Source organism: Danio aesculapii, chromosome 3, assembly GCF_903798145.1.
Source record: "Danio aesculapii chromosome 3, fDanAes4.1, whole genome shotgun sequence".
Taxonomy (NCBI): domain Eukaryota; kingdom Metazoa; phylum Chordata; class Actinopteri; order Cypriniformes; family Danionidae; genus Danio; species Danio aesculapii.
The window spans coordinates 25,398,087-25,414,353 of record NC_079437.1 but is presented as its reverse complement, the minus strand read 5'-3'; the positions used below and the strand labels follow the sequence as shown (position 1 = coordinate 25,414,353).

Here is a 16,267-nt window from a genome sequence, read left to right as displayed (position 1 = left end):
CTGATATATGTGTCATATTTATGTGCTTCATGTGCTGCACTCTTGCTGGCAATAGCCTACTACAGTTTTTTAACTAAATAATTAAAATATTAAATAACCAACACAATGCATATTTTTTTCCATATCTTGAATTAATAGCTACATTTTTTTATTCATTTGTCTATGGATTTTAAACTGCTCGCAGATCGTTAATTACAATAAAATATGTCTGGAGCAAATATCTCTCGCACAACTGTTTTATTTTTTATTTTAAATATATATATATATATATATATATATATATATATATATATATATATATATATATATATATATATATATATATACACACACACATACATATATATATATATATATATATATATATATATATATATATATATATATATATATATATATATATATATATTATTATGTTATGTGCAATAATTATGGAATGATAAGGAGAAAGCATCAAATTTCTGAAATGTATTTAATACTTTGTATAAAATGCTTTTTTGGTAATGAAAGCTTCAAGATGAGTTACATACATTGCTCAAGTGTAGTTTTTTCCCATACATCAACCGTATGAAACATCTAGAACTATAGAACAACAGAACTATAAAACGATATTTTTTTAATCAGATTCCAGTCTGTGATTGGCTGGGCCGTTCTAGCTGCTTTATTTTCTTTTTCTGAAAGCTGTAGAGTCTCATTGGCTGTGTTTGGGATCATTGTCTTGCTGAAATATCAACGCTGGTTTCATCTTCATCACAATGGTAATATAAATGTTGGACTGAAGCTGCTAATATTGATATACACTGATGAGGGGCAGAGCTGATTATTAATAACTACTGAAAGATTTCAGCTGCTGTCTGGCCTTTCCATGACTTATTACACCTCCCTTTCTTCGTGTGTTTAATACTTTATTCCTGTGCCATTTTAATACACATGACAAACAAAAAATAATTTGTCTAGTTTTCTTTGCACGTATGGATTACATTTGATGTTACCGACGTGTGGGGGAAAACTTCACCTTCCTAAATGTTTTCTGAGAAAAATTGTGACCAATACTTATTTTACATTATTGAAATGGGAAACATTTATGCACCATGCAATTTTAATATAGAGAAAATTAAGTAAGCATATAAAAAAAATCTGTTTTCAGTCGCCCATGTGGTTATAAATCAGGGTAAAAAAAGCAGCTGAAATGTCAGTTAAATAAAACCCAGGTGTTCTACAAGTACCCTTTTCGTCACACTCTTCATGTCCCATGCAGTTCTATTTCTATACATGCGTAATTCCTTATTTGAAGCTTGTATTGTCTGTCTCAGCTTCTGCATGAGGACTCACAAGTCACATGAGTCTAGTTCAGTTCTCTCTCACAGGGCAGAGACAATACTCCTCAGTCAAAGCTTGTGTCTGGATCTCTCGTTGAAGATTTCCTTTCATACCCTCAGAAAACTCAACCAGTGGATCTGTCCTCACTTGACCTACTGCAATTTTGGTTTCACATCCCAAAATGCACCAAAAAAGAGAAAAGCAGTCACATTCTTCCAAACTTCCCATAGCATAAAATATCTCTGGTACTCAAACGCTTAACCCTACATTCTCTAGGAATATCAGGTTTTGGTTTAATATAATTTGTGACAGAGTCCAGCACTGTCTTCTGAGCCTACTGTCCCATCCAGTCTTATGTTCACTTTCGTCTACGGATATTGGCTTCGGCTGAAAGAAAGTAGAATATTTTAGCTAACAACTCAGTCATGTTTTGCATTATTTAATTCACACATCAGATAAAGATGGTTACAGTCTTACTTGTGTAATCTTGTGGCATCATGGGTTTCGAGATAACGGTTTTCAAGGCCTCCACCCACTCTCTTTGATCACGCTCCTGTTCGCACATGAAGACAAACTGCCGGTCTGGCGTCTCCACAATTACTCCGCACTTCCATTTGTTGCCTCGTGTGCCTTTAGGAACACACTCTCTCACCGAATAGCCATGATTCTCTGAGCCAATGAAAACAACCCCAAGCTCAATGGCATCCTTTAGGATAAAAAAAAGACAATTCACTATGAGTACGAATTAATGCAGATGGAAAAAGACAAACATGAAGCTTATCCTGTTTGTCCAAAAACAAACAAAAGCGCTCAGGGGTAGCTCAAATATTTGGTCGGTGCTCTTTGGGTAAGGGATTCATCAAAACAACAACAAAAATCAGCCCAAGGCACTCGAAAAATGTGGAAAATTTAAAAAGCCTTTATTCACATGGCTAATTCTTTAAAAAAAAACTACGCGTTTCGGCAAGGAAATCCTATTTGTCTTTTGCTGAACATTAAAAGAGCTAAATTTAGCTCTGTAGGAAAGGAGAATGCAAAAAAAAAAAAAAAAACAAGAAATAAAAGACATACCAACTGTGTTTTAAAATAGAGTAGTTTCCTGTCCATAGAATCCAAGATGAACCATCTTTTCTTGAACGGCTCTCGCTGCTGTTTAACACACACAAACATTCACTCTCAACATAACTGGTAGTAAAATGTCTTTAGTTGTTTGACTTTATTTAAAGAAGCAAGAATACTGTTCATTAGACAACAGAAAAATAAATCAAAAAGGAGAAATATGAATGATATAATATGCTGAATCATGCAGATGTTAAACATGTTATGTAATAAAGCTTCACTTTTGTTTGTTTGTTTTTCTGAGCAAAAATGTTAAACATTAGTTTTTATACCACAAAAGATTGTGATTTCATTCTGACATAAATATATGGGTCACACGTTACAATAATGTTTGTTAGTTAATGCATTTACTAACATGAACAAACTTTGAACAATATATTTATTACAGTATTAATAGGGTATATGCAGAAGGACTTTTAATTTTTCAATAACTTGGGTCAAGCGCTTCAGGTGAACTGTATGCCATTACAAAATCTGCGCATTTAAGGTCTATTTTCTTTAAAAATCAACGATCTTCACTGCCTGATTGATTAAGGATATAAAGTGGGTCTCAGAATGTACAAGAAACACTGCATTAAATTAATTTTTTCCGCGCCATGTCTTTAAAACACGAACATTTATTTTACCCCAGTATTTTCAATGAAGCTTCTGCGCTTGCCTGCTGATCCTGACAGGCATGTTTTACACTTGAACACCTAAATGAATGCTGAAGTCTATTTAACTGATTATATTTTAATTACATTACAACATTGATGCTGTAAAAAGAATCTTATAAAATTGAAAAAAGTCACATTAACCGTTTACCGGAAGTTTATCAGTATGGGAAGAAACACTAGCTTGTGCATATACCCTATTCATCTTTGTTAAACTAAATGAAAATAAAGTTGTTCATTGTTAGTTCATGTTAACTCATAGTCCATCATCTAATGTTAACAAGCACAACTTTGAATTTTAATAATGGATTAGTAAATCGAACTACGATTAATAAAAGCTGTACAAGGATTGTTCATTTTCAGTTCATATTAGTAAATACCTGAACTACAGTTAACTAATGGAAGCTCACTATAAAGTGTGATTAACTATAGCATGTTTATTATATGCTTTCTATGTATATTTAATCACTTTGTAAAGTACACACATATCATGAGAAGACCAAAATGGGACAACTAACCCATGTAGTGTACACAGTGGTGTAACATAATAGTGTATTGGTATGTGTAAATAAGTGTTTATAGAGTGAATTGAATGATTCATTCTTAAATGCTTGTGAACTTTATGCATACACACACAAAAAACCATTCTATAGTGGAAAATGTAGATTTCTAAATATGCAAAAAAAATTAAGAGAAACACGTGTAGGAAGAGAAAATCCTCTTACCAGTGGACCAGTCTTCTCCATATAACCTTCTTTGAGGTAATTTCTGCTGATCCATGGCATTATCTTTAAACAAAATAATGGTATAGCAATTTAAAATCAAGGTGATTAATAATAAGCAAATTAACCTTGTACACGAGAAAACAAAGCTACAAAAACTTGCTTTTCAACTATTTTACTGTTTTGTTTTCAATATATTTAGAGTAAACTTTGGTGTTCGCATTTTTGCAATGTTATTTTGTACCATTTTTTTTGTCATTCCAATAAACTACAAATCAGTGTTGGGGGTTACAAGTGATGCATTACAAGTGAATGTGAGTATGTAATAATATTACTTTTCTAAGTAACAATTAATGTAAAGTATTACTTTTAAAAAATATGTAATAATATTTGAGTTACTTTTAAAAAGAAATGTTACTTTTTAGTTTAGTTTATTCACTTGAAAATAAATAAATAACTGAATTAAAATGATCATAGTCAAGTTGAATCTTGCATGCAATGAGATAACACAGGAACAGACAGAAATGAAGACAGCAGAGCCTTACACTCATGCGATGGAAATATTCTCCTTATTTTGAACACATGGAAGAAAAGAAAAAAGAGGATTATCTGAATGGACAGTGACTTTACTTTTTAATGAGACAAAAAGTACAAAAGTAGCAAACGCATTGCTTTAAACTTTAAATACTTTAATCTGTATATACGACATTTATAGCTCTGGCATTAAGAAATTCTCTCAAGATAATAACAATTCCTAATCCCACATGAATTTCTTTTAAGGTAAATCAAGGTTGTACAGTGTGTTGTTGATGGCAGAGCTCCTCTATTTAAAAAATAATAATAAAAAAAGCCCAGCCAGGTCAGAAAAAAAGTAACTTAAAAGTAACTTATCGCATTACTTACCATAAAAAGTAACTAAAAGTAACTTACTATAAAAAGTATCTAAGTAACACAACTGGTTACTTTTTTGGGGGAGTAACTCAATATTGTAATGCATTCATTTCCGAAGTAACTTTCCCCAACACTGCTACAAAGTGAAACTGTTTAATGCTAACACTACAAAAAATCAGCATGAAAATGTAGCACAAAAGTCATTCAGTAAATTCAAACTCGTATGCTCTATCATTTGTTTTTGATACTCACAACCATTATTTTAAAAAGCCTGTTTTATATATTACAAATGTCTCTATAGTATGAATTAAAATTATACATAGATCATTCTATACGCTAAACAATTTCAAATGGGCTTATTGTTACCAAATACCAAAATCAATTTTTTCATGCCCTGTTGACATTGTAGTGGTGTGGGGTGTGTTTGACGGTCATTCATGTTGTGAAACAGGAGGGAAGACAGGCTTTAAAGCATTAATGGTTTAAGGAAGTACAATCGTTTGGAAAAGGGGAAACTTGCAGTACTTCCCTTTTATGTGGCAATGCGAGCACATCTATAACAGTAGAAGGATCTACCTGTGTTTTTGACATGTTTAAATGTAAATTGGTGACACACTGGACCTGTTTACACCTGGTCTGTGATTGGACAGCTATCTGAATGGTTCATTTACATTTGGCCACATAAATGTGCCTTAGCTAAACTCATGATTTCGATCTTTAAATCTTAAACTATATGCAAATTAACACTGGTTAAGGTTACATTGGCTAAAGTGTCAGATTCACCATGTTTTATTTACTTATATTTATTATTTATTTACAAACTTGAGCTATACAGTATATCTTATTTAGCATGTAAATGATTTCATTTCATGTTCTCCAGTCATGTTTCAGTAAAACGTCATTACAAGCTCTGTTCATTTTGACAGCAAATTTTGATTTAGTCTTAGACTTTTGACTGAAACTCCTTTTTAATTTCAGTCATATTTTAGTCTTCTGAATCATTTTAGATTTAGTTGACTAAATGTACTATAGATTTAGTTGACTAAGATATATTTGGTTTAACTTAAGTGTAATTAAAATGTTGTATACATTTATAAAAAATATTCTAACTTAAAATGAAATAAAACAGTATCATTCCAAAATAGCCTTTCCATTGAAGACCAAAAGTTTAATAGGCATTGCTTATTTATATCATAAATACTATGTAAAATTATGTGTCAGCAATCAATCCACATGTAAGAACCGTAGCCCACTGAAAATGCGAGATGTGCAATTATTTAGCAAACCCTTTATTTTGACATGGTGAACTACTAGTTTTTTTAACCAGTTTGCTGAACAGTTTCAAGCCATTAAATCTTTAAAAGGGCTTAAAAAAAGTCAGCTTTGCAATGTCAGTCTACCAAGCTTAGGCCCAATCCCAATTCTATTTTTGTACCCCTTCCCCTTCCCCTTGGTAACAGAGGGTTAAGGGGAAGGGCTTCAAAGTTTACCCCTAAGAATTGGGACAGCACTACAGCACCTGCACACATCATCATATGCCATCGCGATCTCTTGCTTCATGTGAGATCAGACGACCGTGATTGCTGTAGTTATTCCAGTTGTGCTATTTTTTGGTATTTATGTTATCATAACGATCTAATGTGGCAATAAGATCGTAATGTACTGTGTATTTACACAGTGGCCATATTCATCAATGTAAACACACCAAAAACAACATTAACATTATAGCAGACACTGTAAAAAGCTCATTCTCAGCCACTAGACATTAATGATAGGGTATTCCAGTGTCATCATGTTTCAGAATGTTGTGGGACTCCTATACAGGACTTATTAGGTTTCGAGTGTGGTCCTGAAAAATTCTATTCTAATTAAAAAGGCTATTCACCCCTACTCCCTAGCCCTACGCCTTCAAACTAAAGAGAATTGGGACACCCCTACCCCTTGGCTTGCACGGTAACGGGAAGGGCTAAGGGGTAGAATTGGGATTGGGCCTTACTCTTGTAGCTGGTGTTACAGTAGTTGGTGCTCAACTAAACTCACATTCTCATCTTGTTTTTATTAGTCAACAAAAATATCATTCATCATTCTTTTCGGCTTAGTCCCTTTATTAATCTGGGGACGCCACAGCGGAATGAACCACCAACTTATACAGCATATGTTTTATGCAGGGGAAACCCTGCGTAATATCAGTATATTTAAATTATAGTTGTCGTCATAATCACTTAACTTTTATTTAGTTTTGATCTTGTTTTATCGATAGAAACTTGTTTGTCGCAAAAATTATGACGAAAATTTTTCGGCAGCAAAATTAACACTGATTACAAGCAAACACAGCAGGCTTTGCATTTACTTTCATTATATGCTAAATTAAACATCTTTTTGGTCATACAGATATCCACAAGACATTCAAAATTGTAAAGGCTTTACATTAATTGTGTATAACTTACTCCCACAAAAACAAAACTGTGCCTTTGTAAATGAACAAAATAATATATTTTTTCTATTATTTTTCGTCTCCATATAGGCTACTACATGTGCGTGATATATCTCTGTTGTTAATGCTGCCACTTTATATTGATTTATCATTCTAATTCTATCATTTCATAGTTAATGACCAGTGAAAAAATCATTAAACAAAACAAAAATCCCAAACTGTCTTATGTGGCATTGCATTGGATGTTAAATTGAGTTGTGTGTTGTATTTGTGCTGTTTGATATTTAATACTTTCGAAAAAAAAAATCACATTTTCATTTTGGCGCTTTTCTCCTATATTAAGATAAGATAGAGGAGCAAGGATAGTGGAGCATATAGAGAGAGGAAGGATCGGCAAAAGACCTTAAGCAGGGAATCGAACGTGGGCCATGTGAGCACCTCAGTGGTGTGTGTTGGCACACTTAACCACTAGGCTATTTGCAAATAATTTACATGTGGTTTTAACAACCAGAACCACTCTGACCTGTCTGGTTTCGTCTGTAGTGCATCCCAGACCACCTTATGAGGTCAACTGCATGTATTAAATCAAATCCCTTTATTGTCACATCAGCAGCAGCATGTGTGCTATGATAAGTGAAAAGCTTAGGAGCTGGCTCCAGACAGTGCAAACTACAACGACACACTCCAAAACTGTACAAAACACAATAAATACATAAAAATGTATTATCTGTGTATACAGTGCATTCGGAAAGTATTCATATTGCTTCACTTTTTCCACATTTTTTAATGTTACAGCCTTACTCCAAAATGGATTAAATTAGTTTTATTTCCTTAAAATTCTACACACAATACCCCATAATGACAAAGTGAAAAATAAAAAACCTGAAAAATCACATGTACAGAAGTATTCACAGCCTTTGCTCAATACTTTGTTGATGCACCTTTGGCAGCAATTACAGCCTCAAGTCTTTTTGAATATGATACCACAAGCTTGGCACACCTGTCTTTGGGAATTTTTGCCTATTCCTCTTTGCAGTACCTCTCAAGCTCTTTCAGGTTGGATGGGAAGCGACGGTGTACAACCATTTTCAGATCTTTCTAGAGATGTTCAATAGGATTTAGGTCTGGCCTCTTACTGGGCCACTCAAGGACATTTACAGAGTTGTTGTGAAGCCACTTCATTGATATTTAGGCAGTGTGCTTTGGGTCTTTGTCCTGCTGGAAGATGAATTGTCGCCCCAGTCTGAGGTCAAGAGCACTCTGAAGCAGGTTTTCCTTCAGGATGTCTCTGTACATCGCTGCATTAATCTTTCCCTCTATCCTGACTAGTCTTAAAAACATCCCCACAGCATGATGCTGCCACCACCATTCTTCACTGTAGGGATGGTATTAGCCTGGTGATGGGAGGTGCCTGGTTTTCTCCAAACGTAACGCCTGGCATTCACGTCAGAGAATTTAGTTTCTTATGGTCTGAGAGTCCTTCAGGTGCCTTTTGGCAAATTCCAGGTGGGAAGTGTCTTCCGTCTGGCCACTCTACCATACAGGCCTGATTGGTGGATTGCTGCACAGATGGTTGTCCTTCTGTAAGGTTCTCCTCTCACCACAGAAGAACGCTGGAGCTCAGACAGAGTGACCATCGGGTTATTGATCACCTCCCTGACTAAGGCCCTTCTCCCCCAATCACTCAGCTTAGATGGCCTGCGAGCTCTAGGCCACTGTGATGGAGGCCACTGTGCTCATTAGAACTTTCAAAGCAGCAGAATTTTTTCCGTAACCTTCCCCAGCCTTGTACCTCAATACAATCCTGTTTCGGAGGTCTACAGACAATTCCTTTGTCTTCATGCTTGGTTTGTGCTTTGACATGCACTGTCAACCCTGGGACCTTATATAGACAGGTGTATGCCTTTAAAAATAATGTCCAATCAACTGAATTTACCACAGGTGAACTCCAATTAAGCTGCTGAAACATCTCAAGAATGGTCAGTGGAGACAGAATGTAACTGAGTTCAATTTAGAGCTTCACGGCTGTGAATACTGATGTACATGTGATTTTTCAGCTTTTTTATTTTTAATAAATTTGCAATAATTTTAAAAAAATCTGTTTTCACATTGTCAATATGGGCTCTTGTTGTAGAATTTTGAGGGAATAAATAAATTTAATCCATTTTGGAATAAGGCTGTAACATAAAAAAATGTGGCACTGTATCTGTCGATTGTGTCATTTAGCATTTGACACGGATATATTTCATGATCAGATAGCTATCCAATCAGAAAAACTCAAATTTACCAGCTGTAAATAGCCCCATTTGAAGTGAAAACCGAGTATATCAAATATACTTACGTCTACATCACTAGCAGTTGGAAAGGCTGTTTTCAGGTAGGCATGGCGAATCGCTCTAATTGCATTAAACCAATTGACAATCTCCTAAAATGGAGGAATTACAGATTAAATGCTTAGTGATCACACTCCCTTTGAATCAAATTTAAATTAAATATGAGAAAAAATATGCAAGAGCATTGAAAACAGTAGTACAGTTGCATCGTTTGTGGAATAAAGCAAAAACAATATGACAAAATATGTTTACCTGTCCGTTTTTATGGTAAACAAACAGGTTTCGGGTGTGATCATCTACACAGTAGGTGATCTGGAGACCGTGAGCATGACCGATCTTCTCAGGCTGGAAGGTTGCGTTGAGGTCCTTTACATAAATAGTAGCCTTTGGCCCTTTTGATTCCTGAAAATGAATCGCTTAAAGTCAGTTGTGCACCTAATAAGTCATTATTAGATTTGATCATTTTAATATTTCTTTAAATAGTTTAGTTAGATGTGCTTTAGTTGATACGATTTATACATTTTTTATAATTATTTTTGTCTCTTTTTTACTGTAATTTGCTATAAAATCTACAAATAAAAAATTAAACAGGAGACTTTAGAGTTAGAATTGTGATAAAGGTAGTTTACTTAAAACTGAAAATATGGTCATCATTTATTCGCCAATGACCTGTTCCAAACCTTGAATTTCTTCATTCTGTTCAACACAAAAGAAGATATTCTGAAAAATGTTGGAAACCTGTAACCATTGACCTCTATAGTATTTGTTTTTCCTATTATGGAAGTTAATGGTAACAGGATTTTAGTTTTCTTTAAAATAGAGTCTTTAGTGTTCAACAGATTGAAGAAACTTGTAAAGGTTTGGAACCACTTGAGGGTGAGTTAATACACTTGTTGAGGTGAACTATCCCATTAATATTTTGGATACTGGATTACTGAAATGCCCAGCTATCAGGTTTGATTGACTTCAACATGAACTCATATTCCATTTTGTGCTGTGTTGTACGAAATATGTTTTCAATAAAGTATCAAATTTGTTTCTCAATGGTGCGCAAACATCATTGCTCAACAAAAAGTCTTTTCTCACATCCTCCTTGTAGTATTTCAGGGTAAAATCGTGCACTGAAAGAACAAACTTCCTCTCCAGAAACTGTCCATTATCCCTTCCTTTTTTCCACAGCATGCCCTCATAAACATCTATAGCCAGAAAAAAATCATTTTGTAGATAAATAATGTTATTAAACAGTAAACTTTGAATGTTACACAGTGTTTGCAATACTTATGAAATGTTTGGAAACATTTTGATATTTAAACAAATTTCTTCTGCTCCCAAAGGCTGCATTATTAATTGAAATGAATTAAACACATCATTAGAAAATATTAGCACAATTTGAAATAATTCTATGTAAATATATGTTAAAATGGATTTGTTCATTTAATGCAAAGATGAACTTATTATTGGCTGACACTGATGTTTCAGTTTTCAGTGTCACATGATCCAGCAAACAGCATTCTAATATACTGATATGCTTAAATTAATATTAATGCTCAGTTATTAAAATTGCTTCTAGTTCTAATCTGCATTACAAACATTTGCAGCTTAGTATGTTGTGGACATTTTTTGATGGACAGAAACTACAAAATCCCCCCAAAATAACAACGCACAACAATTTAGACATTTTTTTACTATTATGTTTCATTTAATGCATATTTGTTAAATAAAAACAATACTTTCTATTGAACACATACAGTTAAAGTCGGAATCATTAGCCCCCCTTTGAATTTTTCTTTCTTTTTTAAATATTTCCCAAATTATGTTTAACAGAGCAAGGAATTTTTCACAGTATGTCTGATAATATTTTTTCTTCAGGAGTTCATGTAGCATATCACACAGTATAACATAGCATAACACAGAGCATATATTCTTATATTTATTTTTAAAAGATTTTTTAACGGGAAGGACTGATTATTGAGCAGCAAATCAGCATATTAGAAAGATCATGTGATCCTGAAGATGCTAGTCACACAGCTTTGACAATATTTTTTGAAAATTTAAATGACATTTTACAATATATTATAATTTTTCAGATATTATTTGCAAACAACTAACAACACCCCAGCAACAACCACTCAAAAAACCCAAGCAACAACTTAGCACCTACCCATATTACCCTAGAAACTACTTAAAACACCCTAGTAACTTCCTAAAAATACCCTAGCAACCATATCAAACAACTCATATGTTTCTCCATAAACTGCACATCTCTAGATTTGTGTAAAGTAACACTATTTTACAATAACAGTGTTTAATTGTATGTTTAAGTGCATAAATGTTTCATTAAAACATATAAAATCTTAATGTTTTAAAAACTTTGACAAGTACTGTACATATGCAATATGTTTTAAAGTACTAGGGATAAAAGCAAGCATATGGGAACTGAAACGGATCACCTGCTGTGTAAGGTCTTTCAGTCTTTTCCTCTGTAAACTCCATTCTTTCGTATTTAGCTCGAATCCATTGTTCTCTAAGGACCCTATAGAGTGTACATAGAATGCATTGTGTTGAGTTACATACTGGAGATCATTGATGTTTGAATTACATATACATTTGAGAATAAATGTACTTTATATATATATATATAGCTTCGCTGAAAAAGATCATATATTCTGCTAATAAATGTGCAGTGTGTGTAAGCATTAAAAATACCAGAAACCTGTAGTTCCTCTTTCTGTGACCAACAATAGCACACAGACTTTTCTTTTCCTTGCCAGTAAGATATTTGGTTGATCAGCCTTTTTAAAGTGATAGTTCACTCACCCTCAAGTGGTTTCAAATCTTTATAAGTTTCTTTCTTCTGTTGAACACCAAAGAAGATATTTTGAAGAAAGCTGAAAACCTGCAACCATTAACTTCCATAGTAGGAATGGAAGTCAATGGTTACACGTTTTCAACATTTTTATTTATCTTGTTTTGTGTTCAACAAGAAAGAAACTCATAAAGGTTTGGAACAAGTAATTGGTGAGCAAATGAGGACAGTATTTACATTTTTGGGTGAATTATCCCTTTTTTTAAAAATAAAAATACTTCGATCTGTTCTACTATGGTACAAACTAACAGAGTATTTCAGGTGTAAAATAATGCAATGCGTGCTTAACAGGACTTTTTGTCAGGAAAAAAGCTGGACAACTTACTCGCAATCATGTGGATGTGGCCGGTAATAAAAGACAGGCACGCATTTCTCATACAAGTTTTTGGCAGAGCAGTTTCCATTGGCTTTCATGAACTTCTCATCCACCGATGCATTGGAAGGAAACACAATAGTTATTATAGTTCACATTCATGACTTAATGTGACCATTAGGTTATGAAATGTAAAATAATGATGACCAAACAAAAATAAACACAATCTGAGCTAATCGTTAAAAATTGTAGCACATACAAGGTTATTTTTACCTGCACAAGTTCGTCATCCCAGAAGTCTAAACGAATGGACTTGATACGACTTATTGTAGGAAGATTGCGATGAGTTCCGGAGCAGGTTAGACACACAAATATTCCTAATTTACATGAAGCCCAATCTGGATCTTCAAAAGAAAAAAAAAACATGCAAATTTATACATTAGAATTCACGAAACCCCTTACAATATATATATATATATATATATACATATACACAGTTGAAGTCAAAATTATTAGCCCCTTTAAGCTATATATATTTTTTCCGAAAGTCTACAGAGCAAACCATTGCCTAATTACCCTAACCTGCCTAGTTAACCTAACTAACCTAGTTAAGCCTTTAAATGTCACTTTAAGCTGTATAGAAGTGTCTTGAAAAATATCTAGTCAAATATTATTTACTGTCATCATGGCAAAGATAAAATAAATCAGTTATTAGAGATGAGTTATTAAAATTATGATGTTTAGAAATGTGTTGAAAAAATCTTTTCTCCATTAAACAGAAATTGGGGAAAAAATATACAGGGGGGCTAATAATTCTGACTTCAACTGTATATTTTCTTTATTCTATGTTTATGTACTTCTCAGAAAAATACTTACAATTGCATTTAAAGGGATAGTTCACCCAAAAATGATCATTTTTCTCACTATTTACTCAACCTCAAGTGGTTCCAAACCTTTGGTGAGTTTCTTTATTCTTTTGAACACAAAAGAAGATAAGCTAATGAAAGCTGAAAACCTGTAACTGACATCCATAGCAGGAAAAAATACATACTATGTAAGTCAATGGTTACAGGTTTCATTGAAGAATGTTGAAAACTTGTAATCATTGGCTTCCACAGTATCTTTCTTCCAATGAATATCAATGGTTATCAGTGGTGGAAAGAGAACTGGAAAATCTTACTCAAGTAAATCACAATTACTTGTAGTGCAAGTAGAGTAAAAGTATCTGTTGTAAATATTACTCAAAGTATGAGTAAAAAGTAGACATTTTAAAAGTACTCATGAGTAGTGAGTAGTGAGTATTATACTTTGGAAGTCCAATGCCTTTACATGCAATTTGTATGTGTGTGTGTGAAAACGTAACATTCTGTAGTGAATTTAGTGATTGCTTAAGGCCATTTCAGACATCATACAGAAGCCATCCAGTTCAAACAGTCTCTGGGTCTTTGCGTGTGATGATTTTGGGCATCTTCTTGGACACTTAATCCATCTAAATGGTTAGCTGCATTTATAAAGCGCCCATGTCTTGAGGCAGTTCAGTATGATGCGATTTAGTTTCTATGTGCGATTTGAATACATATAATACTTTAGGTAATTAAGTTGGCGCATTTAAAGTACACTTTGCTTGTAGTGTTTACTCTTCTAACTAATTTACCAATTAAATTTTTGCAGTTTTACATACTGCGTTATAAATTGTCATTTTTAAGTTTATATATGGGATGGAATAAGTAAAAAAACAAAAAACTTGTTGAAGTGAATCTTATTTGGTAGTGTAAAAAAGTACAAAACATTTAAAAATACAAAAAAGATTTGTTAAGGACACTACTTCAAGAGCAAAATAAGTAACATAAAACAGGACACCACTCACCAACAGGGGTGGATTTAATCAATAAGCCAGGTAAGCAACCGTTTAGGGCCCCAGGAAGTCTGGGGGCCCCCAATAAATATCTAGAGGTATAAATTATATATATATATAAACTATAAAACATCGTTTTCTACCATATTTTTATGGTAAGAGTCAAACAAATACAATTTTAATGTAATTAAATATTAATTAATATACATTCAAATCAAATATTATAAAAAATAATGTAAGAATAATAATATTACCTAATTAAATATCCATCATGGAGCAGTCCAGCAGTCAAATTTATTTAAAAAAATATATTTCTTATTTTTAGTTGTGAATTCATTTTAAGAAAAAGAGATTCCATTCATTTAAAATGTTGAAAAGATGATTGAGTGATATAAAAAATCAGCAATTTAAATAAAAATAGAAAGGGTGTATTTCAGGACTTTGGCCCCATGGCTGGAGTTGCTAAGGGCCCCAAAATCACTAAATCCGCCCTGCTCACCAAATATGAGAATCAGTTCTTAAACTTATGCATTGCAATTTATGTTTCAAGGTATACTTCCATTCATTACAATTACTTAACAAGTAAACAATCATATATTAACGTGTAGTAGTACATTGCAAAACAAAAAAAAAAAAACTAAATTGTGAATAAGTGATGTGCTTAGCTTCCACTTAAATATATATATATATATATATATATATATATATATATATATATATATATATATATATATATTTATATATATATATATATTTATATATATATATATATATATATATATATATATATATATATATATATATATATATATATATATATATATATATTGTATATTTTAATATATAACTGACCCAATTCAGTCAGTATACTTGACAAGCATAATTTAGGATGAGTTTATTTTTTAACAAGAAAAACAAGTAATACAAAATAAGTGTAAAACTGATTTCATGAAAGGTCACACATAAATATTCTATGACTACAATATTCTTATTAGCCTATTGGCTAGAAAATTAATATTTAAAGGCGATTTCAATTGTTTTTGATATCTGAAACAATGAATGACTTTCGATTATGAAAATGTGACAGAAAGCCATTGTTTTACAAATCAAATTTCAACTAAATGTCTTTGAAAAATTCCAGTTTGTTTTTATTGAAGCCACTGAAGCCGAATATTATCCATTAGAGCCACTGGTGAAACCACGACCATGACAAGCTGTTTACTGTGAACCCCTACAATATTTTAGCTTTAAACTTTAATAATCGGGATGTCAATGAACAATATCGGAGAACATTCTGATAATTCTATGCACTCCAAAAAAGACGGTCTGTGAGTGAATGCAGTTTAAAGCAATGGAGAGACAATAGCTGTTAACTGTACTCACCTGCAGCTCCACAGTCAGCACAGCAGTTATTCTCTGGTAGCTTCACCAACTCTAGAAGTATCTTTTTGTTCTTTTCCCGATTTGCCATAGGCGATTTGCTTTTAAAAACATATAGGTATTAGTTTCTCCTCTCTTGCCTGTGACTTTGGCGTGTGCAGGGTGCGGTTTCGCGGTTTATTTCAGTCACTCGGTCGCTAAAACACTCCTGTCGCGTCAGATTCGACAATCAAATGCGCCTCAAATGTTGTGGTGCAGCGGCTACAGCGAGGTCTTCCGCAAGCATTCAATTACCCAAAAAATCCCTTCGTGTTCACTTCCTGGAGAAAACAACAAACACTGAGCTGTAATTGAAATATATGCTCTATTAATAGCAGCATA

At 33.1% G+C, this 16,267-nt stretch overlaps 1 protein-coding gene across 2 annotated transcripts; it reads right to left on the bottom strand.

The window, feature by feature from the left end:
• Positions 1–458: 458 nt before the first annotated feature.
• Positions 459–16,181, bottom strand: adap2 (ArfGAP with dual PH domains 2). Of its 2 annotated transcripts, XM_056453502.1 has the most exons (12): positions 15,890–16,181; positions 12,925–13,055; positions 12,664–12,755; positions 11,923–12,005; positions 10,559–10,668; positions 9,725–9,874; positions 9,481–9,564; positions 3,818–3,880; positions 2,392–2,469; positions 1,790–2,026; positions 1,631–1,707; positions 459–1,592 (listed from the first exon to the last, which is right to left on the bottom strand). In XM_056453502.1, exons 1-12 carry the CDS (start codon positions 15,975–15,977, stop codon positions 1,526–1,528), a joined length of 1,260 nt encoding a protein of 419 aa, XP_056309477.1. In that variant the 5' UTR covers positions 15,978–16,181; the 3' UTR covers positions 459–1,525. The 2 variants fall into 2 exon arrangements, with proteins under 2 accessions (XP_056309477.1, XP_056309476.1); XM_056453501.1 differs by having other exon boundaries at positions 459–1,707; positions 1,798–2,026; positions 15,890–16,175.
• Positions 16,182–16,267: the final 86 nt, after the last annotated feature.